This window comes from Macaca thibetana, chromosome 5 (assembly GCF_024542745.1).
Source record: "Macaca thibetana thibetana isolate TM-01 chromosome 5, ASM2454274v1, whole genome shotgun sequence".
Lineage (NCBI taxonomy): Eukaryota > Metazoa > Chordata > Mammalia > Primates > Cercopithecidae > Macaca > Macaca thibetana.
Genome location: NC_065582.1, coordinates 85,193,043 through 85,216,332, shown reverse-complemented (window position 1 = coordinate 85,216,332; position 23,290 = coordinate 85,193,043). Strand labels below are relative to the sequence as shown.

General features: G+C 35.4%; 1 protein-coding gene and 1 pseudogene across 2 annotated transcripts in view; one reads left to right on the top strand and one right to left on the bottom strand.

Annotated features, from left to right (window-relative positions):
- The window catches only part of TACR3 (tachykinin receptor 3), a 105,352-nt gene extending 84,797 nt beyond the window's left edge, over positions 1 to 20,555 (bottom strand). Inside the window, exon 1 of the mRNA XM_050791493.1 lies at positions 19,798 to 20,555. Coding sequence (XP_050647450.1) covers positions 19,798 to 20,345 — 548 coding nt within the window. The 5' untranslated portion in view covers positions 20,346 to 20,555. The remainder of the gene's footprint in view (positions 1 to 19,797) is intronic.
- Positions 1 to 23,290, top strand: part of LOC126955192 (calponin-2-like) — a 760,934-nt pseudogene that overhangs the window by 29,809 nt on the left and 707,835 nt on the right. The gene's annotated exons all lie outside the window — the stretch shown is intronic.

The following is a 23,290-nucleotide window of genomic DNA, read 5'->3' as shown; positions in this document are numbered from 1 at the left end:
ATTAATTCAAGATGCATTAGAGTCTTAAATGTTAGACTTAAAACCATAAAAACCCTAGAAGAAAACCTAGGCAATACCATTCAGGACATAGGCATGGGCAAGGACTTCATGTCTAAAACACCAAAAGCAATGGTAACAAAAGCCAAAATTGACCAATGGGGTCTAATTAAACTAAAGAGCTTCTGCACAGCAAAAGAAACTACCATCAGAGTGAACAGACAACCTACAGAATGGGAGAAATTTTTGCAATCTACTCATCTGACAAAGGGCTAATATCCAGAACCTACAAAGAACTCAAACAAATTTACAAGAAAAAACAAACAACCCCATCAAAAAGTGGATAAAGGATATGAACAGACACTTCTCAAAAGAAGACATTCATACAGCCAACAGACACATGAAAAAATGTTCATCATCACTCGCCATCAGAGAAATGCAAATCAAAACCAGAATAAGATACCATCTCACACCAGTTAGAATGGCAATCATTAAAAAATCAGGAAACAACAGGTGCTGGAGAGGATGTGGAGAAATAGGAAGACTTTTGCACTGTTGGTGGGACTGTAAACTAGTTCAACCATTGTGGAAAACAGTGTGGCAATTCCTCAAGGATCTAGAACTAGAAATACCATTTGACCCAGCCATCCCATTACTGGGTATATAACCAAAGGATTATAAATCATGCTGCTATAAAGACACATGCACACATATGTTTATTGCAGCACTATTCACAATAGCAAAGACTTGGAATCAACCCAAATGTTCATCAGTGACAGACTGGATTAAGAAAATGTGGCACATATACACCATGGAATACTATGCAGCCATAAAAAAGGATGAGTTCGTGTCCTTTGTAGCAACATGGATTCAGCTGGAAACCATCATTGTCAGCAAACTATCACAAGAACAGAAAACCAAACACTGCATGTTCTCACTCATAGGTGAGAATTGAACAATAAGATCACTTGGACACAGGAAGGGGAGCATCACACATTGGGGCCTATTGTGGGGAGCGGGGAGGAGGGAGGGATAGCATTAGGAGATATACCTAATGTAAATGACGAGTTAATAGGTGCAGCACACCAACATGGCACATGTATACGTATGTAACAAACCTGTAAGTTGTGCACATGTACCCTAGAGCTTAAAGTATATAATAATAATAAAAAATCTTAAATCTGTACATCAATCAAAATAAATTTTACTGTGTATGAATGTAAAAATAAAATTACATGATTGGAATTTACATGATTCATTACCATGAAATCAAATTTGTGATTTCTTATATTAGACGTTCTTGATATTAAAATGTTTATGTAAAAAGGTTTACCACATAAACGCTAATCAGAAGAGAAGATTTGCTATATACATATCATAAAGATTAGACTTCAAGGCATGTATTATTAAATATAAAGAAGGACATTTGATAATGATAAAAGGGATCAATTCACAGGAAGACATAACAATCCTAGATTTTAATTAACGTTGCTTCAAGATGTACAGTGCAAACTTGACAGAATTAAGATGAGAAGTAATCCACAATCATAGTTGCACTATAACATACCACTCTCAGTAGCCAGTAAAACAGGAAAGAAAAATAACAATAATAATGAAACTTTGTAAAGATAAAGAAGATTTGAACAACATGATTAACCAACTTGCTGTAATTAAGAGGAGAGTTTCATCACCATCAGATAATGGCAACAATTCTATTTATTTTGAAATGTTATGTGTACATGTGTTGCCAAAGTGTTTTTCCTTAAACATTAACAAATCCAATTAGTAGAGCCATATCCAGATAGCAAATAAATAGAAAATACTGTGTCATTAGATATGGTATATTACATAACTCCAGTGACTAACAGAAATGAATACATGTAGTGAGCCTCAGTGTGAGTTCTGAGGGGCCAGGTTACTGCTAAGGGAGAGCTATTGACCAGGCTTCTATGAGTAAATCACCAATAGAATAACATATTAATAAGAAATCATGTGAACATTCAGGTCATTGTACAAAATGCAACAGTGGATTACTCTCATCCTGCTTTACAAACAAGTTACATTTTCCTTCTCATTATTAAATGTATACTTTTGAAATACAGAAAAATATACATAAGAAAATACAAGTTCTCCATAATACTGCCACTAAAGGACAGCATTGCTAAACATCCTGGTTCATTTTTCATTTCCTTTCACTATTTTCTTTTGCATATGCAAATATTATGCGTATCATTATATCACTATATTTTTTATCTGTAATCTCTACAACTTTTTAAGTTAACATTTTACTGTATGTCTTTTTGCATATCAACATCCTGAAAACATTATTTTATATCACTGATTAATGTATATTCTAAAACATGTACATAGAAGTGTATTTTGAAACTGTATTGTTAAAAATTTGCAAACAATAAAATATTTCTTTGCATCTTTATTTTTTATGGGCAAACATCTTTATTTTTATTTTATTTGACACAGAGGTGAAGCTGCTGTGTCAAAAAGAATGAGTAATTTCAGTGAACTAATTGCCAAATAATTTCTCAAATGGTTGTTCTGATTTCTATTTCCTCCAGCAGAGAATTAGAATACTCACTTCTCTGACTTTCGTCATCGTTGCATTACCATAAAATATGGTTGCCTATTTTTAGGTAAATGTGCATTTCTTTAATTATTGTAAAAATGTTTTGTCTATGTGACCATTTTATTTTTCTAAAATTGTCATCTTTTGCATATTTCTATTGATATTTTCATATTGATTCATAAGAACTAACTATAAGTTAAAATATTAATTGTGTATTTCATTTAATCATAACTACTTAAAGATTTGCTTTATCATCTAATTATGCTTAATATAATGCTTTGGTTATATAGTTTAAATAGTCTGATTAATCAATGTTTTTCCCTGAATTCTGATGCTCTTATGTTTAGAGATTTTTTTCCTAGGTAAAATGAAGAGTTTAATGATAATATTTTTGTTTTTTATGATTTTTATCACTACAGTTTATTCTATGAGATATTTGTATTAGTGCTCAGTTAAAAGTAGGATTCTAACTTTATTTCCAATAATTAGCTAAATTCCAAATCTCATATTTTGGGAAATTATACTTTTCTTGTTTGTTTGTGGTACTTTCTTTGTAATTATCTCATACTGTAACCAAGCAGTTTAGGTTCAAAACACATTAAATTTTTTTTTTCCTTTCCTCCTAGTCTCAAGACTTGAGGCAAATTTCAGAAACCTATTTTTCCCTCCTTAGTCTTAAAATATAGCCTTGAAGTGTACTTTTTAAAACTCTACGTCCCTCCCTTTCCCACCATACACTTCCTTACACCATGCACATTTATTTAACTGTATGCTTGGGAAGCTTACACCATGCACACTTATCTAACTGTATGCTTGGGAAGCTTATATCATGCACATTTATCTAACTGTATGCTTGTGAAGCTTACACCATGCACACTTATCTGTGTGCTTACTTGGGAGTTCCAGGGGCTAATCTTGAGACACACCAAGCATGGAGACCCAGTTGCAAAATTCTGAAGATTACTTCATGATAGTTAGTCAACAACCCAGCCATTGTTGAGATAATGCCAGCCTGTGTTCCAGGTGGTCTGCAATTCAAGATAGCCACCGGAATAAGACACACAGACTTTGTACCCAGCACAACTCCCACATGCTTCCCATTCCAAGTTCCCTTTTTCAGCCCCTCTCCCCAACCTAAAGTTTGAAATGATTTCTTTAAGGCACTAGCCCTGGACATTTCCCTATGGATGACTCTAGATTAAGGTCACTTTCCTTCTGCTGCACTTCACCCTTGTTTACCAGCTTTATACATAGCAAGCAGCCAACCTTGCTTTTGATTATAATATATCAAAGAAGTTCATGTGTAATGAACTTGGTATTAAGATGTTTATGTAAAAAGGTGTTTAACATGTAAACACTAACCAGAAGAAAAGATTTGCTATATAAATACCATAAAAATTAGACTTTAAGGCATGTATTATTAAACATAGAGAGGGACATTTGATAATGATGAAAGGGATCAATTCACAGGAAGACATAATCCTAGATTTGAACTTCTTACATATTTACATATAATTATTGATATCAACAATCAATCTGACTGTGGATTCTTTTTCAAATTCCAAATGTTTTCATTTATTATAATTTTATAGTATTTTCCTATCTCATTGGACAATTTTCTTCATTATTATTTTTTATTAGTAGTAAACATTTCTTGGTTAATCTCAGTAGCTTATAATCAGAAAACTTTTAGACAATAATTTAAGTTCTATGAAACTTCTACTATGGTTTTACTGGAATTACAGTGAAACTAAAAATAACTGGTATACTTTTACCATTTAATCTTTTCAGTATGTGTTTTCTATTTTCTAGTATGTTTGACCTTTGAACAACATGAGTTTGAACCGCACAGGTCCACTTATACATGGATTGTTTTCAGTAAAATTACACTGAGTATGTCTGTCTCTCCTGCCTCTCCTTCCACCTCCTCCACTTCTCCCTTTGCTACCTCTCAGACAGCAAGATCAATCCCCTTTCTTCCTCCTCCTTCTTAGCCTTTTCAACAAGATGATGAAAATAAAGACCTGTATGATGACCCACTTTCACTTAATGAATCGTGTATTTTCTCTTCCTTATGATTTTCTTAATAATATGTTCTTTTCTCTAGCTTGCTTTATCATAAGAATACAATATGTGCTGACTGTTTATATTATTGGTAAGGCTTCCAGTGAAGTAAATGGTAAAGTGTCATGGGGCTCAAAATTATACACAATTTATTTTACTGTGCAGGGCTCAATGCCCCTAAATCCTGCATTGCTCAAAGGTCCACAGGATATAGATATGTCTGTCTCTCTCTCTCTCTCTCTGTGAGAGAGAACTATACTTCATATAGTTCTCACATATTATATCTGGAGATAAATATTGTTTATTATCTTAAGAAATACCGTATATTGTAGTTCGCCAAGAATTCTGTCAGGAATGGGTATTGAGTTATCACAAATTATTTCAGAATCCACTTAGATGATCCCATGCTTATTTTTTGAAATTATGTGTTAATAGTTTTCATTATTTAGCCATCCACACTCTCTAGGTTACCTTTTCTAGTAGCTGTTTTCTTTCTCCCTTGTTTTCTTTTTTACTCTATTTAGAAACCTATATAATCATATCTCTGACAGAGGTATTTTCAGTAAGTTACAATGTTTGGTAAATAGAATGATCTATATCAATGAGCTAAATGGTGTGGAAGTCTGAGAAAAGAGTATCTATTGATTACCAAACTTAGGCAATTAGGCTGTGATTTTTTTTTTACCTATAGGTAGTCTTTGCTTTGCAAAATGGTACTTGGAAATAAAAATGATCATATAAACTGAGACCGTGCAAAGTGATCTAAATAATTACTGGGAAAAAATATAATTTTCCTGTAATCTTTAAAATTTTTGTTAAAATATCAAAAACTCCCTTACTCTTAGTTATAAATACACAGAGAAATGAAAAACAGAAAAACATTTTTGTAGAATATAATTTTAAAACATTAGAAAAAATGAGAAATAAAATGTTTCATTTCTCTGTAAAAAAAATGTATCACAAATAGTTTGAACAGAATTTGCCGCCTTCTTGCCATATAAAATTATGCAGAGCAAGCATCATTTCTATGCTTTGGCAAAGCATTCTCCTTTTTTCTAAATTTGAATTATCTTCCAACATTTTATCCTTTGCACTTTCAAAGTGGTGAACTATCTTGAAGAGTTTTTTTTTTTTTTTTTATGTGAAGATTTTTGCTGATGCCACTTCCTCTATGACAGCTTCACCCGTTTGTTACTACCAGTTTCTTCTTTTAGGTTGATAAGTTCACCTTGCATAATTCCCTCAGTCTGCAAATCTAGAATCTGAAGGGTGAAAGTATCAGCATTCCCTCCATCAGTTATTCTTCCATAACTGCATTTACATTGGATTCAAATTTTACTTTCAGCATTATCACTTGTCAATTCTTTTAATTTCTTCACTCTACTTTCATCTTGCTGACCAGTCCCTCTTTCTTTAGCTATGATGATTATTATTATTGAGACAGGTTCTTGCTCTGTCACCCAGACTGGCATGCAGTGGTGCAGTCATAGTTCACTGTAACCTTACACCCCTGGTCTCAAGTGATCCTCCCATTTCTGCCTCCCAAAGCACTGGGATTACAGCAGTGAGCCACTGCTCCGGGCCTTGATGAGTCATTTTTAAAAATGGCATGTGAGTTTATCACTGGAAAGCACTTGGGCAATACAACTATGTGCTTTTCTGTTTGTGCATGAACTGAATGAACAGATCAGTAACCAATCGGTGACAGATTTTGAAAGAAGGAATGTGATTGCTCACTGATTATGATATTAATCTGTTATTTGTAGAGTGGTTCATAGACTGAAAAGCTAGCAGTTAAGTTTGTCTTTTATGCAAACACTCACAGTTAATGTGTGAGTTAATATGACATGGTAACTGAAATGTGAGCTATGTTGTTGGGGGCACTTGTGTTATTTATTTATTTTGAGATGGAGTCTTGCTCTGCCACCCAGACTGGAGTGCAGTGGCACGATCTCAGCTCACTGCAAGCTCGCCTCCTGGGTTCATGCCATTCTCCTGCCTCAGCTTCCCAAGTAGCTGGGACTACAGGCGCCTGCCACCATGCCCGGCTAACTTTTGTATTTTTAGTAGAGACAAGGTTTCACCATGTTAGCCAAAATGGTCTTGGTCTCCTGGACCTTGTGATCCACCCACTTCGGCCTCCCAAAGTTCTGGGATTATAGGTGTGAGCCACTGTGCCCGGCCGGCACTTGTGTTATTTAACTAAACGTTGGTAGCTCAAATTTATGTGCAGTGAGAAGTATATGTTTAAACTTGATAACTTTTAATACAAATAAGTATTTATTCTATCTTTAGTATAAGTATTCTATTTGTGAACTAAAATTTTAAAGCTAGTTATCTTTTTGTTTCAAAGGAGTCCTGTTTCACTCCTGCTCTTTCAAGGTTTCATCAGCAATTGCTCTGTGAATGGTGAACGGGGATTGCCAGTAATTTCCTATGTAGGAAAGATATTACATTCTGTTATTTTAAAAGATAATATTGAATTATACTACTATTGTTTGATTCTGAAATACTGCTGTCTTCAATATGAAACTAGATTGTGTAAACCTTTGTGGAAGATATATTTAACTTACAATTTTAACAAATAAAGCATTTTAAGCTAATGAAATCACAATTAGTAATTAAAGAAATTTGAATGTATTTTATATCATGTAGTTAGCTATTGGAAAAAAACTTTTACATATGCATTTATTTTGAAGGTATAAAAGTCAATACACATAGTACTATGACTTTTAAAAATTTAATTCATTTATACACCTGGGATTTGGATTAATAGTACTTATACATTATAAATATTCAATTTCATAAGTGCCTAGCATCTTTTGTTTGATTTCCTCAAAATTGCTATTTATGCTCATTTGAAAAGTCTCAAATCTTTTTCTCCATTGATGGTTCACCTTAATTTGAAGGTGATCATTATCCATGAGATTATGTAGAGTATTTATATGATTTTTAAAATTTAATATTAGCAACACTGACAATGTATCAGAGGATATTTTCTTTCCTTTCTTTTCTTTTTTTTTTTGTAAAATAAAGAACATTAAAAACACTTCTGGAACTGATGGACTTTATGTTAAGTGAAATAAGCCAGGCACAGAAAAGACAAATTTCATGTGTTCTTACTCATAAGTGAGAACTAAACATTTTTAATAATGAACTCATCTGGTCAAATGATGGTTACTAGAAGCTGAAAAACATAACAGTGTGACTATAGTTAGCAACAATCTATTGCATATTTTAAAATAAAATAAAAGATTGGAATTGAGATGTTTCTAACCAAATAAATGACAAAGAAATTGAGGTAATGAATACCCCAATTACCCTGACTTGATCATTGCACATTGTATGACTGTATAAAAAATCTCATGTACCCCCATAAATATGTATAATTATGTACCCATAAAATTAAAAATTAAAAATAAACAAAAACACTTTTACAACTTCTGTTTTTCTGTTCTAACACAATAAATACACTCTCCCTTGTTGTGTGTTCTCATAGTTATCATGCACTCTACTTATTATTCATTCATTTAGTTGATACACAAGTCAAGCCTTGTTTTCATGGAACTTCTAACACTATAGGGGAGAGAGGCAAAAGTATTACAGTAGTCCAATTACATAGCATTTTAGGAGGTGATACATGTTATAAAAATAAAGCAATTTTATATGATAGTCAGGGTCCAGAAGCAATATAGGTAATGAACAACATAGCTGTTTGGAGGAAGAATATTTCCTACAGAGTGCAAGGTCTTGAGGTGGAAACTTGCCTAGTATGCTGATAAAATGATAGAGAATGGTGATGGTGGAGCACAGTGGGGAAGTGGTAGTAATAGAAAAGATTACAGAGTAACAAAGGACCGGCTAGTCTAAATTCTTGTAAGTCAGTGTAAGGACTTCAGTTTCTACCCTGAGAGAGCTAAGGAGCTATTGAATGATTTTTAGAGGAGATATATTATAAGTCCATTGCTAATAGGTTCACTCTGGCTGTTGCATTGAGAACAAACTAAAGGGGAACAGGAGTAGGGGTAAGAAAACCAGTTAGGTGAGTATTGTAGTAATTTAGGTGAAAAATGATATTGGCTTTGACTAAGATGGCAGCAGTAGGAGTCTTAAGTGATTAGATTCAACATATAATTTGAAAGTAGACATGACTAGATTTGATGATGGATTGGATATGTATGAAAGATGAGATGAGCCAAGGATGTTTCCTGGAGTTTTGACCTGAGGCTCATATTTTGACCTCAGAAGACGGCAGTAGGAGTAAATTTTAGAGGAACATCAGGAACTCTGTTTTGGATGTGTAAATCTGAGATGACCCTCAGACACTCAGATGGAGATGTTGAGTAGGTTGTTGTATTAAAAATTCTGGATTACAGACAAGGGTTTTAAAGTAGAGGTATTAACTATTATACACAATTTCATGGAATTATGAGCCATATCTACTTTGTTTATTTCAGTGTGCCCCATACCTATACAACATCTAGTACTTACAAGGTACTTGAGAAATATCTGTTGAATGAGTGAATACACAAACAGTGAGTCACATGCTGTAAATGTTTTTAACCGCAGGTACTCCTGGATAAACAACAAAAAACACAACTCCTGATTGTAGTGTTTCCAGATTTCTGTGGTGTAAATACTTCTCCCACGACTTCAAGCTATCAAAGTAGTATCATCGAATACTACTTTGTATTCCAGTTGGGAAGAAATGTGCACAACTGGTTCCTTCTAGCTGGTTTAAACAGGCTCTAGAACACAACTGGGCCCACTGTTGCTTAGTGATATAATTATAGACATATTTTCCCTTACTTATAGGAGTGCATAACAGTTAATTTTAAATAGTCTTGATAGTTGGATAGGTGTGAAGGAAAAACATCTTATAGATGATAATACAAGCTCAAAATAGTGAACTTAAGCAAATATTAAAATCCTGCATCACATAGCACACTAAACACTACAAACACTGTGCTAATTTATCCCCGTAGCCTCCAGGCAGGCTTCTATTACTCCAAACAGGTGATGTCTCCTTATACGATTTTGGGGAATATTATTTTACTGCTTGCAACATATTATGATGTTACCAGGACTCTCTTGCCAGAACTGTCTTTACAATTTATGTCAGACATCAAATGTGTTTTTAAAATGTTGCTGTAAAACATATACCTCAAAAGTATTTAAACAAAGTTTAATCAAATTGTCCTATTTTGGAGTCCAAATTGTTTTGCATGTATCTGAGTCATCATATTTTAAAGGTGTTCATTTTAATTAATATTGTTTTTAAAATTTATTGTGGTAAAATATATATAACATAAAGTTTGCCATTTTAACCATTTTAAGTGTACAGTTCAATGACAATAAGTACATTTACACTATTGTACAACCACACCACCACTCATCTCAGAACTTTAATAATTATTTGACGTTATTTTGTTTTGTGTAAAAAGAACAGCATTTCGTTGTAGATGATTAAAAAAAGAAAACTATACAAGAAAATAAAGTTACCGAAAGTCTCAACATTCAGAGAAAATTCAATCCATATCCACCTTATGGCATATATAAAATTATATCGGACTGTTAAATCTATGGTCTAAAAATTTCTCACGTGTTAAAAATCCTGCTGAGTCTAGAATTAGATTAAGAATCTGACTATGTCTAATGAAGTGGTGGAGCTGCAAACCCCAGTTGTCTATTCTACAGTATTTATTTAATATATCAATAAGGAAACCTTAATAAAAATGATTTATGCTCAGAGTGATGAGGCATAGGGAAGAATGTGTATGCATAATTTCTCATGTTGGACATTTGATTTAGAACTGAACCCTATGAAGAGAGAATTGCAAGTAGAAGATGAAGGAACTTTGGGTATTAAGAAATTGCTAATACATGGCCGGGCGTAGTGGCTCATGCCTGTAATCCCAGCACTTTGGGAGGCCGAGGCGGGCGGATCATGAGGTCAGGAGATCGAGACCATCCCGGCTAACACGGTGAAACCCTGTCTCTACTACAAAATTAAAAAAAAAAAAAAAATTAACCAGGTGTGGTAGCGGGCGCCTGTAGTCCCAGCTACTTGGGAGGCTGAGGCAGTAGAAGGGCGTGGATCCGGGAGGCGGAGCTTGCAGTGAGCCGAGATCGCGCCACTGCACTCCAGCCTGGGCAACAGAGCGAGACTCTGTCTCAAAAAAAAAAAAAAAAAAAAAGGAAATTGGTAATACATTTAGCAAAATGTAGGGATGAGATATTTTTCCACATTCTATCTGGAATAAAACAAGCTTCACAAAAATGTCATGCTGAGGGCAAAGTTTGTAACCTGTGAATCTTGCAGATTTGGAAGCAATGTGTTAAAAACAGCAATATGGAAAAGGAGATGGTTTCCTATTCCAGTGAAATGGTCATACTCTTTATGGAAGTGTTGACATTGCTGTAAAAGTGCTGTACTAGTTTGTTTACACAAGGCTACAAAGATACTACCTGAGACTGGGTAATTTATAAACAAAGAAGGTTTAATTGACTCACAGTTCTGCATGGCCGGGGAGACCTCAGGAAACTTAGTCACAGCGGAAGAGAAAACAGGCACATCTTACATGGTTGCAGGTGAGACAGAGCAAGCAAGAGCAGGGAAAACTGTTTTATTAAATCATTAGATCGTATGAAAACTCACTCACTATCATAAAAACAGCATGGGAGAAACCAGCCCCATAATCCAATCACCTCATACCTCGTTCCTCTCTTGACACATGGGGATTATGGGAGTTACAATTCAAAATGAGATTTGGGTGGGGAAACAGAGCCAAACCATATCAAGTGCTAAAGAAGACTACTGATAAACTCTTATCATTATCCTCTGCCTGACTATCCTCACTAGGGACTCTGAAATAATTAGGACACTATAGCAAGAAATGGTTTATAAGTAAAAGTTATGAATCAAAGAAATTTAAATATTCATGTTAATGTTACCATATTTATACACAAGGGCACAGAGACTTGGGAGAATTGTGGTTATATTCAAATATGTAATTTTTTATTTCTACATAAAATTTCATTTTTGGATGCTCTGTATTTGTTAGATCATTTTCTTGGGAATTTTAGTTGTTTTCAGTTCTTGGCATTTTGGTTTGAAAACTATCTTTAAATATGAGTTTTTATTAAAAATCTATTATTATTTCCTAAAAATGAAATCCTGAGTAGAACAAATGACTCAAAGGATGTATGAATTGACAATTACCCTCCTAAGGGATTTTTACCAATTTATACCCAAATGTTAGGATAAACTATATAAAATAGTAATTGATAATTTTAAACTGTTAAAATTGCAATTTCATAAAAATATGTGTAAAAATGTCCATTTCATTGCATGATTACCAATCTCTTATCATTTTGCTTACATAAAAAGTGGTATTTCATTGCCTTTTCATTCATTTATTTACTTTTATAATTCATTTATTAACCAATCCAGAGTGCATCCTTACTATGTTCAAACCAGTATGACAGGCATAAGAATGCAAGGGGACTAAGAACATTGGGCCTGTCTTTATGGTACTTACAAGTCTCTTGGAGCAAATTATCAATCAAATAGTTTTAAAAAGAAACAAAATTTATATTTCATAAATAAATATAAATATGAAAATGTTATGATTGTCATGTGCTATGAGAATCTATAAGGAATCAGCTAATTTATATTGGGAGGATCATGGAAGGGGTCTCTGTAAAAGTGACATTTGAACAGTTATCTAAAAGAGGAGTACGTTTAGCTAATGCGGAATTGGAAGAAGAGAATTTGAAGGAGAAGGAAGACTGTGTATTCAAAGCTTTTATGGCAAAAAGATAAGATCATACATTTACGAACTTGAAAGAGGATCTGAGTGGTTGAAACAGAGATTTAGGCCAGTTGAATTATCTAATGAAATTGTACTGGATTAAGAATATTATTCTTCTCATAAGTGCAATGGAAACATTGTAGGATTCTAAATAGGCGTGTGGAAAATATTTTCTCATGTATGTTTTGAAAACCTAATTCTGTGTTGCCATATGAACACATTAGGGTAGGTTAAGCCTGGATGTGGGGAGACCAATTAGGCTATTTTAGTAGACCAGAAAAGATATGAGGATGGCTTGGAGTAGGGAAGTGGGAGTAAAGGCAGAAAAAATGTAATAGATTTGTGAGTTATTTGAACTGGATGAATGCTTGCCCTTTTTATTGAAACACTGAAAGAGGAAAATATCTGGAGGTAAGATGATGGGTTTTGTGGAATTTAAAGGGCCTTTCAGACATCCAAGTAGAAATGTCAAGGAGGTTATTGAGTATACATGACCACACATCAAAGAAGTGTTACCAATGGAATTTTATATTTGTGAATTATTTGCTTCTTTGAGTTTTAAGCCAAATACATGACTTATCTATTAAAAAATGGAACTAAATTTTATAGAATAAAACAAATCTCTACATCCTGATGCCAAAGTATATCTAAGATCTATAATTTGTCAAATAAATGTTTAATAACAGCGTGTTAATTTATATGACAAAATAATGTTATATTGTTTTAATAATTACAGAAAATATATCTGTATGTGTATGTGTATATATATATGCATATATATAATGTACTATACATGAGTGCATAGAGAGAGAAAGAAAGTATATATAATAAAAAGCCGGGGTAAGCATTGCAATGTGAATGTGACGGTCATAAGTTGGTGATATTTAGGGGGTAGGATAAATATGAGTAAGAGTTAAATTTAACTTTCTAATACTTATATATTTTTGTTTTTTCACTGTGAATGTGTGGCTTTTACAATGAATAAGAAAAAATATGTTTAAGTATGAGACTGGGAAGGAGGATGAATCAGGATCAGTGACTGGGGACTGAGATAAAATTGATTCCAAGAGCTTTTGCCATATATTACAACTTTGAGTTATCTGCTTCCCAAGCTATATCCAAATTTCAAATGAGAAAAAAAGATACTTCAGTAGAAAATATGCTTTATCCTTTCTTGCAGTTTTATCCTTGTATCAAACCAGACCATCTGGAAACTTTGCTCAGATACATGTTTAGTACCTGAAAATGTCATTCACTGAGTTCTGCTTTGGTACAATGCCTTTGGCCAACTCGGTGGAATGCTAAATAAAAATCCACAGGAAATCTGCTTTTGCATTTATGACAGTGTGCTTGAGGATATTGTTTTCTTTTCACTCATACAAATAATTCCTTGAAACTCAAGTATCAGAAATTCTTTAGCACTTAAGGAATGTATATGTACTGTCTTTACAGACAATATAAAGCATATTAAAAATTTTATTTCCTTTTTTTGTATAATTATCAAGAGACTCAGAGACATATTTGAAGTTTAACTTTTATAAGAAATCAAGACTGTTTGACCAGAATGTCTACTTTACGAATTTACTCTGGCATGACTTCATATATATAACAACCTGGTCTTATTTTATATTTATGTATTTTTTCTCCAATCTTAATTTTTTATTCATTTATATTTGTCTGTTCATTGTATAGATTCTTATGTGTCTGTAATCCAGAAGAAAATCAATTAGACAGAAAAAAAAAAATGGGAGCTCTTCAATCACAGTGGAAAATAAAATGATTCTGAATGAGATTGCTTGGGGAAACAGGAAGTAAAGAAGAAGAAAAACAGGCCCAGAATTTAGCATAAAGGAACTTTTGCATTTAATCATTATGTACAGGCAGAGATTCAGAAATATAGCCATAGAAGAGAGGCTGAGGAGGAAGGATATCAGAAAAGTTGGAAGCCAAGAGTGAGACTTCCATGCAGTAGCCACCTGTGAGGAATATTGCTCATGGGTCAAAGAAGTCAAGGACTGAAATGTCCACTGGATTTCTCAGAGTGGCTCTTTGAATAGTGTTGGGAAAAGTAATGAGATTTGAGTGGCTTGAAGAGCAAATAGCACATAAGGAAATGAAAATATGGGATATAAGCAAATGATAGTTTCATGCTTGTTAGCCTTTTTTTTTTTAAAGGGGATTTTGTTTAGGTCTTTTGTTATTTTTACTCTGGGGATGTACTTTTACCTTAATAAATAAGAATATGTTACATATTAAGGATGTTTATGCCTGTTAAATATGCTGTAAATTTTTGTTTGACATACACTTTTCTGTTGTGGTTAATGTAACCTTGATATCAGCCGGAGTTCAGCTAGTTACAAAAGAACGACCTCTGATTACATATGATTCTGTGATAATCTTATTACCCATTCAATTAATATATATTTATTGCTTTCGCTATTTGCTCACAATTTTATAAGATTTGGCATTATAATTTTAACTTAACTTTGACAACTCACTAGAGCAGTAATTTTAGTGGATGCAAATGGGATATTTTAAAATTCTTGAATGAGAATTACAAATTTTAGAAAAAGTCAAACAGTTATGATAAGTTTCCTGAAAGTTAATTTTACTATAGTTATAGTTACTATTTTATAAATAATTCAAAAATATGTAACAATTGATCTTAAGTTAAAAAGTTCATCATTTGAGGTAACTAGTGATAGTGAGTCAAGTATAACTATAACACTAATAAAGAGTATTAACTGCATGGACAGTGACTTTTCCTAGGGTGCAGAGGAAGGATATTGCACTGGGAACTCAAATTAAAGACTGAAAAATTATTTTTTAAAGATTTAGCAAAGAGTTTATATCAATAATGTTGATAATGATGCAAAATTTACCACAATACATTTAGATAACCTGTTACTAGATTAAGGCCGCAGTACTTCTCATGACTGTATATTTGTATTTGTTCAGAATAAATTTCAAAAGCTCTTCCTAGGGGATCTTTGAGTACTTTGCATAAATTAGGTTTATTAAAAAGTGAGATAGAAGATTACCAAATAAATTAAAAAAAACAAAGGGTAGCATAGAAGGCCAATTTGTATCTACTTGGCCATTACTATTCTTACGCAGTTTTCTTGAACACTCCTTTTTTGGTTTGTTTGTTTTTTAGACGGAGCCTCGCTCTGTCGCCCAGGCTGGAATGCAGTGGCGCCATCTCGGCTTGCTGCAAGCTCTGCCTCCCGGTGAACACTCCTTTTAATAATTATTCATGTAAGGTATGCCATTGGATTTCAATAACATCTTTTTTGCTATCTTTCTTAAAGCTTTTGAACAATTAGATAAAACAGTAATTACTCCTTGATATGGTTTAGATCTGTGTCCCCACTCAAATCTCATGTCCAGTTGTAATCCCCAATGTTGGAAGTGGGGCCTGGAGGGAGGTGATTGGATCATGGGTTGGATCCTTCATGAATGGTAAAGCACCATCCTCTTGGCGCTGTCTCCTGATAGAGTTCTTGTGGGATCTGGTTGTACAAATGTGTGTGGCACATTCCCCCTCTCACTCTTGGTCCTGTTCCTGCCTGCCATGTACGACTACTGCTCCTGCTTTGTCTTCTGCCATGATTGTAAGTTTCCTGAGGCCTCCCCAGAAGCAGAAGCCACTATGCTTCCTGTATAGCTGTCGGCCAATTAAACCTCTTTTCTTTATAAATTACCCAGTCTCAGGTATATCTTTATAGCAACGTGAGAACAGACTAACATATTCCCTTAAGGTTTACAAGAAACAGTGTATGTGATTTAAAAAAAAAAAATACTTAATTAAATACTCAGAAAAATACTGGATCATATGTGCTGAAATTTTCATTTCTATATGTTATAATAAAACTTCCTATAACTTCTAATCTAATCTCAAAGCATGTGCTTAGAAAATGAAAGAAAGTATGTAACTATTTTCTAATATGACCATACATCAAGTACTATATGCCATAAATGAATAGAAATCACAATATTTGTATTGTAATAACTGTTCTATTAATGATTTTCTAGCTTCTACTTTCTCAAGTAAAACATAGGATATATATATATATATTTGTAAGTTATGTTATATATACAGGTAAGGTATACAGTTTAAACAAGTACTAAATTCTGATTTGATTAACGATAATGACTTTGTCTAATCAAACCCTGCAGTCATCACAACTTGTTAGGTGTCATAATAGTGTAGAGGTGAAGAGAATCACTGGCCCTGGAGCAAAGTGCAGTGATTTGAATCTTGGCTCTACCGCATAATCTTGGACAAGCTTATCATCTTTGAGGCAAGTGTTATATTTTAATGTTATTTTTCAAAATGGCAAATTGGGGAAGGATGGTGGAGAGAAAATCAACTCTTCACAGACAAATAATTTCATCTTGTAAGTGTATGTGTGTGTGTGTGTGTGTGTGTGTGTGTGTGTGTGTGTGTGTGTGTTGGAGGTATAGGGGTGAGGAGACAGATACTGGTAGTGGTAAAGTAGACTTCCAGGGAAGAAGGAAATGTATAACTGGAAGATGAATTGCTGGCTAATTAGGAAACAGTTTTGCAGGACTTTGTAGCAAATCAGAAGTTAATGTGCTTCAGAATAAGACCAGAACTGGTGATCTCACACTCAAATCTAGTAAACTTACTAATATTATTTAAATCGTGAAAACAGAAAGTAAGTAATTTTTCCAGTACAAAATGAGTGCTGAACGCTTCAAGGAAAACTCAATGCCTTTTATTATAACAATTGTGTGACCATTAGCTTAAGGTTCTCCATTTGTAAGGTACGGGTGTTCACTGAGGGAATATCTGTCATTCTTTTCAGGTCTAATATCTCTCAGAGCAATAAGAGGCTGCAACCATTTTGCTACAGCTGAACAAAAGCCATAAGTGCCCAAGTCAAAGTTGCAATTATTTTCAGGATCATGGGTCTTTTGATTTTAGGCAGAGGAACAAAGTGAACTGAATATATTTTCCATTTAGGGTAGGTTGATATAATTCAGTTTATATTAAGTGGGGATAGAAAACACTCAAAATTAATTAATTGAAGTTTTCACACTTCAATTGTAGTCTAAATTGGGAAATATATATTGTTCAGTATATTCTAAGCTAAATGAGGCAGTAAGTCCATGAAGAAGGCAGCATGATTCAGTCAACCTCAGAAAGGTTTTCTTTAACTTATAAAATATATCCTATAAAATGATTGAAAATATCACGTCATTCAGGTGTCAACCTCAGAAGGGTTTTCTTTAACCTATAAAATGACTGAGAACAGCACAGGGTCAGTTTTTACAGTTCATGTTTGATAAGACACCAATGCAGAAAGATTGGTAAACTATTGGACTGGCAAACTATTGAGAGTTTTAATAATTGTTATATTTTGTATACTTTTTGATTTTAAAAACTATTTTAAACCAGCTTTTCTCTATTTCTGTATTTTTTGTCAACTGCTCAAATAAGAATGTTCTTTTAAATAATAGTTTTAAAAGAGATTTTCAGTACAAGAACTGAGTATGCTTCAGATTTTATAGCATATTGTATACTCTAAATTTAAGTTTTAATGATTAATGTTTTACATAAAGAAATAGTAAAGATTAACAGTATTCATTAATTCAAACCAATGACTGTAATAAGATAGCACTAAATGATTATTTAAAATAACTCCAAGACCATCCCATAAATGTTGGCAGGAAGAAATTGGAAAGAGAAAAATATAACCTTTTTTTTCCCCTTCACAATTGAAATACAGATTTCACATGCACTTACATTTTCTTCAAAGTTTATATTGCATCATTAACCTTCCAAGAAGATTGTAAGAATTTTATAACATTATATGCTAATACCTCTCCCCCAATCAAAACATCAAAAAATACTATAAGAAATAAAAAGAAAACAAACAAACAAACAAAGCAAAACAAGCAAGGAAGCTGCTCAAACAAAAGGAACACTTATTTCTATTTTGGTGTAATAAGATTAGAGGCAATTTCACTTATTTCCCAACTGGAGTCTGATTTTTTTTCATTCTTTGCACTCCTATACATACTAGAAATGAAGCGGTGCATATGTGTGGATAATCAGAGATAAACGAGAAAGGGAAGATTGACAATTTTAGAGGCTTTTTAAAACGTGTGATTTTGTGTTTATTCTAGTTAGTGGCTACTAACCTCTACTCCTTCAATTTAATCCTTTGGGCCTGGCACAAGAAAATATTTTCTAGAGATATATGTTACTAATACCTCAGTCCTCAGTATTTCAAAATAGTAAACACAGAGGATGAACTTAGATGAACTTATGGAGATAACCTGTTTTTTTTTCTTATTTTTTAAATTATAATGGCAGCTGAAATGTCATAAGAATTAATATCTATCTCCATTTTATTTTGATATAGGTTTGTTAATGTTTGAAAATAATCTTTGCATGAATAAGAGCATTGAGACTTCAAGTTAAAGTGAGATCACCCTCATGTATCCTCCATGCAATTGCCTTTCACAAAGCTGAGACTGAAATCAACTGCTGTGGTTCATTTTCACCACATAGTTGAATTAATGTGCAGCTAGCCTTCAGTAACAGGTAGGGATTCACCATTGTGTTTCCACAAATACCTATACTTCATAATGTTCAATATGAGAAGGCAAGTGCACACAGCTTTTAAAAATTTGGTTACACACTTGCAGACACAGGGTTTACTCAGTTCATAGCCTGTGCAGATTACTGGAAATCAAATCTAATCTGAGATGTGGTGGAAACTGCTAGTTTACAGTAGATTTTGGGGAGTGTGTGTGGCCTTTGCTAGTTCTCGGTGATTGGGAGACCAAACCAGTGCTGGCCTTGGGGCAAGACTAGGGAAAAGGGAAGGATGAGGATGAGGAACAGACAGAAGAAGGAAGGATGGAGAGGCGACTCATTTACCATTTCTCTGCCCAGAATAGTGACTGACAGAGAGAAGGCAGGCCAAAAAGTGCACTTTACAGATGACATAAATTTTGTTCAAAAGTCATTTGAGAAAGTTTGCTGGTACTTAAAGTTTTCGGGCTAAGTTTGCCCTACTTGGAATGGCATTTTAACCTCTCCCTCATTCACCTTCTTCAGTCCCTCTAGATATCCTTAGTAAGGCTCAATGATTTAGGGCTTGAGTGTCGGAAGCCACGGAAGCAGAAACTTGTTCAGTCACTCGAGGGCTACAAATGGGTTAGTGACATCCTTTCTGCAAAAATTCTTAGTCTCTTTACTTTTGTAGACCCCGTTACGTTACCATTTCCTTTGTAATCTTATCCCACCACCCAACTCTTTTCTTTCCCTTCTCCCTCTTTCCTCTCTGTCTGTCCCCTCCTCACCTGTCCACCGCAATGGCGGTCATGGAGTAGATGCTGGCGAAGACAGCTGTGATAGGAAAGAAGTTCTGGAAGCGGCAGTAGTTGGCGCCAAAGTACCACTCGCTATGAAGCGCGTAGATGAAATTGACCAACGTGTTGAAGGCGGCCATGGAGGCGTCGGAGAAAGCCAGGTTCACAAGGAAGTAGTTGGTGACAGTCCTCATGCGCTTGTGGGCCAGGATGATCCAGATGACGATGAGATTTCCAAAAACTGCCACTGCCACCACCACACCATACGCCAGGGACCAGAGCGCGATGCGCCAGGACGGCTGCACGAACTGGTTGGTGAGGTTGGCCCGGGGCTGGGAGGGCGCGGGGGAAGCCACAGGCAGTCCCAGCGCGGAGGGGGAGGAGGAGAGGTTGCCAGCTTGGTCCAGCAGTTGCAGCCACCCAGTCTCAACTGTCCCCGTGGCAGCCCCGGCAGCTAGCGAGGCAGTCAGGTTCACCGCGTCTGCACCCACGCCTCCACCCCCGTCTATCCAGGTTTCTGCTGCTGGGAGAGTGGCCATAGCCACCGATCTGCAGTCACGGACCTTCCCACTCACCCACGAGCAGCCCAAGACAAGACTCCTCTGAAGTTCTTCTCTGCCTCCTGGTCACTTTGGTGCCGGGATGTTCAGATAAGACTGGAAGCTGAAAGATACTGCAATCCCTGCTGGTTAGAGGATGCAGTAGGTGCTAGGGGGCAAGAGTCGCACTTTCTCAAAGGAATTTGCGGCTCTGGCAGGCAGAAAGGATGAGATCCTCCCGAGATTAAGGGTTATCGCGTCACACCACAACTAGCGAGGGCGCCAGCTGCCCGGCACAGACGGGAGAACTGAGCATCCTGAGCTGCAGGCGCGCTTTATACTCTCATGGAGTCCCACGCTTCGGTGACGTTGTGGGGTCCGCGGAGCTGACTATCCCCTTCGCTGGCTGTGATTGCACTCCCTCCCTCCATCCCGCCCTTTGCATTTCATTCATTCGCTACAAGCAGCTGGAGCTTGGCAAGCTGACCCGCGCAGGGGAGGGCTGCACTCCCTCAGCTGTAATCAAAATCTTTCCAAGATTGTTTTGCCTTCTTTTAACTTCAGGATATTTTGCTGAGGTCCCTGTTCTCAAACACATATTGGGGGCTGTTCCTTCCTGCACAAATTAACCATTCACCCATGAGGCAAGGGCAAGATCCTGCTGATTTTTCGGAGAGTGTGCATGAGTGTAGACTGCTGCAGGCTGTGGGCACAGTCAGCCGCAAACGTTTTTAGGTGTCCCTGAGTTTTGAATTTCATTCAACTTTCTGCTCTGGTGTTCATATTCTCTCATCTCAGATCCCTTTTCATCTTGCTCCCACTTTCCATATCCACCCATTTTCCCTCTTCCTGTATCTCTATCACTAGAAATCCGTCCCTTTGACCCCGTTCCCAGCAGGCAGTTGGAAACTCCGGATTCTCCTGGAGGATTCTGCTCAGGTTGGAATGTCATAGCACACTGAGGGTAAATCGCCAATCCCAAGGAGTACATTTTCTTGAAACACGACAACGAGACAGATCTCTACATTTCCCTGGGTTGAACGTATCCAATAAGCACTGTGAATACATGCTCTTGGTTACAGGGTTCTGAACATATGGTGCCTTAGTTTTCAGGGCTTGACCATGAGGATACACTGATGAGAATACTGTAACTGAATAAATACCTGGGTTTTCCCGGAAGACGGGCAGGACCTGATTTCTGAACTTTGCTTGAGAATAAGTAGCTAAAGTGCTCGGTAGAGTGCAAGCTGGAAGGACATAGTCTGTCCTTTGACCAATCTCAGGAAATTTATCAAGAGGTTGCAGAGTCGAAACTCTTTTTTTAGCATCCTGGGTGCTTGTGTATAAATTTAGGGTTAAACATACATTTAGCAACCTACTGAATATACTTAAACTGTTTGAACCTCTCTCTTGTCATTTAAAAATGAGTTTTTAAAGAAATCTCACAGTATAATTACAGGATAGTTTCTACAGGCTTCCCTCAACAACAGCAGGCCAGAGGAAACCCCCTTCCCTCTAGTTTTCGTTGTGTATTACATCTAAACATGTTTAGGTGAAAGGGATTTGATCAATAAGTTTAACAAGAGAAGGTAACTTGTGATTTGTACATTTTCTGCTTTTTTCTTTTCTTTTCTTTTTTTTTTTTCCTAGTTCTGTCACCCAGGCTGGAATGCAGTGGTGTATTCAAGGCTCACTGCAGCCTTCAACTCCTGGCTCAAGCGATCCTTCCCCTCCTCAGCTTCCTGAGTAGCTAGGTATCTAGGACTACAGGCATGTGCCACCAGTGCCACCACACCCAGCTAATTTAAATTTTTTGTTGTTGTTGTTGTGACATGGTCTCGCTATATTGCTTAGCCTGGTCTCCAACTCCTGGCCTTAAGGAATCTTCCCAGCTCAGCCTCCCAAAGGGCTGGACCTCCAAAAATGCTGGGATTACAGGCATGAGCCACTGTACCTGGCCTTTCTGCATTCTTTAGTTTTCTAGTTTAAAATATACTCTTCAAAGAACCTGCTGTGATGATTGGACAACTGGACTTAAGGTGCCTAGTGATGAATAAGGTTTTCCTTCTTAGAGTTATTATGACTAAGTGTCTAGTGTATAAAAATAATTTTAAGCAACCTGATAGTTATTATCACAGCCTCGACACAATCCTGCTTCAAAATAAATGCATGCTGACTGTGATAATTATCAAATGTTATTTCCCTTTTCTTCTGAGAGGCCTGTGAAAATATGTGATAAATCACAGGCAAAGTCAATAAGATTAGCACTTTCTGCTTACTAATTCCAGTTGTTTAACCATTTTCTTTTGAAAGATTACTTCATTGTTCTAATTCATCATCTAGAAATTACTTGAGTTACAAATGAAAGCCTCTTCCTTTCCCAATGCAATTAAAAACACATTAAAAAATATATCTCTATGACACACCTGCTTACTCAAGATTACAAAATAGGTTATGTGGTGATTTGGTAATTAAGCATGTTTTGATCAGATTTTTAAAGTTGAAAAATTACTTAGTTGTGTAGAAATACACTCATTTTACTGTTGCTTTCCTTATAATACTTACAACTAAGATTTTAATTTTTCAGTTTTGCCTTCATTGGGTTTGTACAAAGTAAAGGGGATATTATGAGAAAAAAAAGGATAATGATGGAATTAGAAATAGATTTAATGAAAGAAGTTTAAAAATTTATTCCTTTCAGAGGAAGGGAGGGATTCAGGGCATGGCTTTCCTTCTCAGTCTGCCTTACCTATGGAGAATCTTCCTTGACCCCAAGAGGGATCAGTGATAATTCATTGTCTATCATTTCTTAGCTATGTATTAGTATACTTCTTTCCAGGTGCTATGCCAGGTACTGGGAGCATAGCAATGAAGCAGTTATATATGAATTCTATTCTCATGAAGCCTAGAGTCTAGCAGTATTTTTTCACATTAAGGTAGGTACA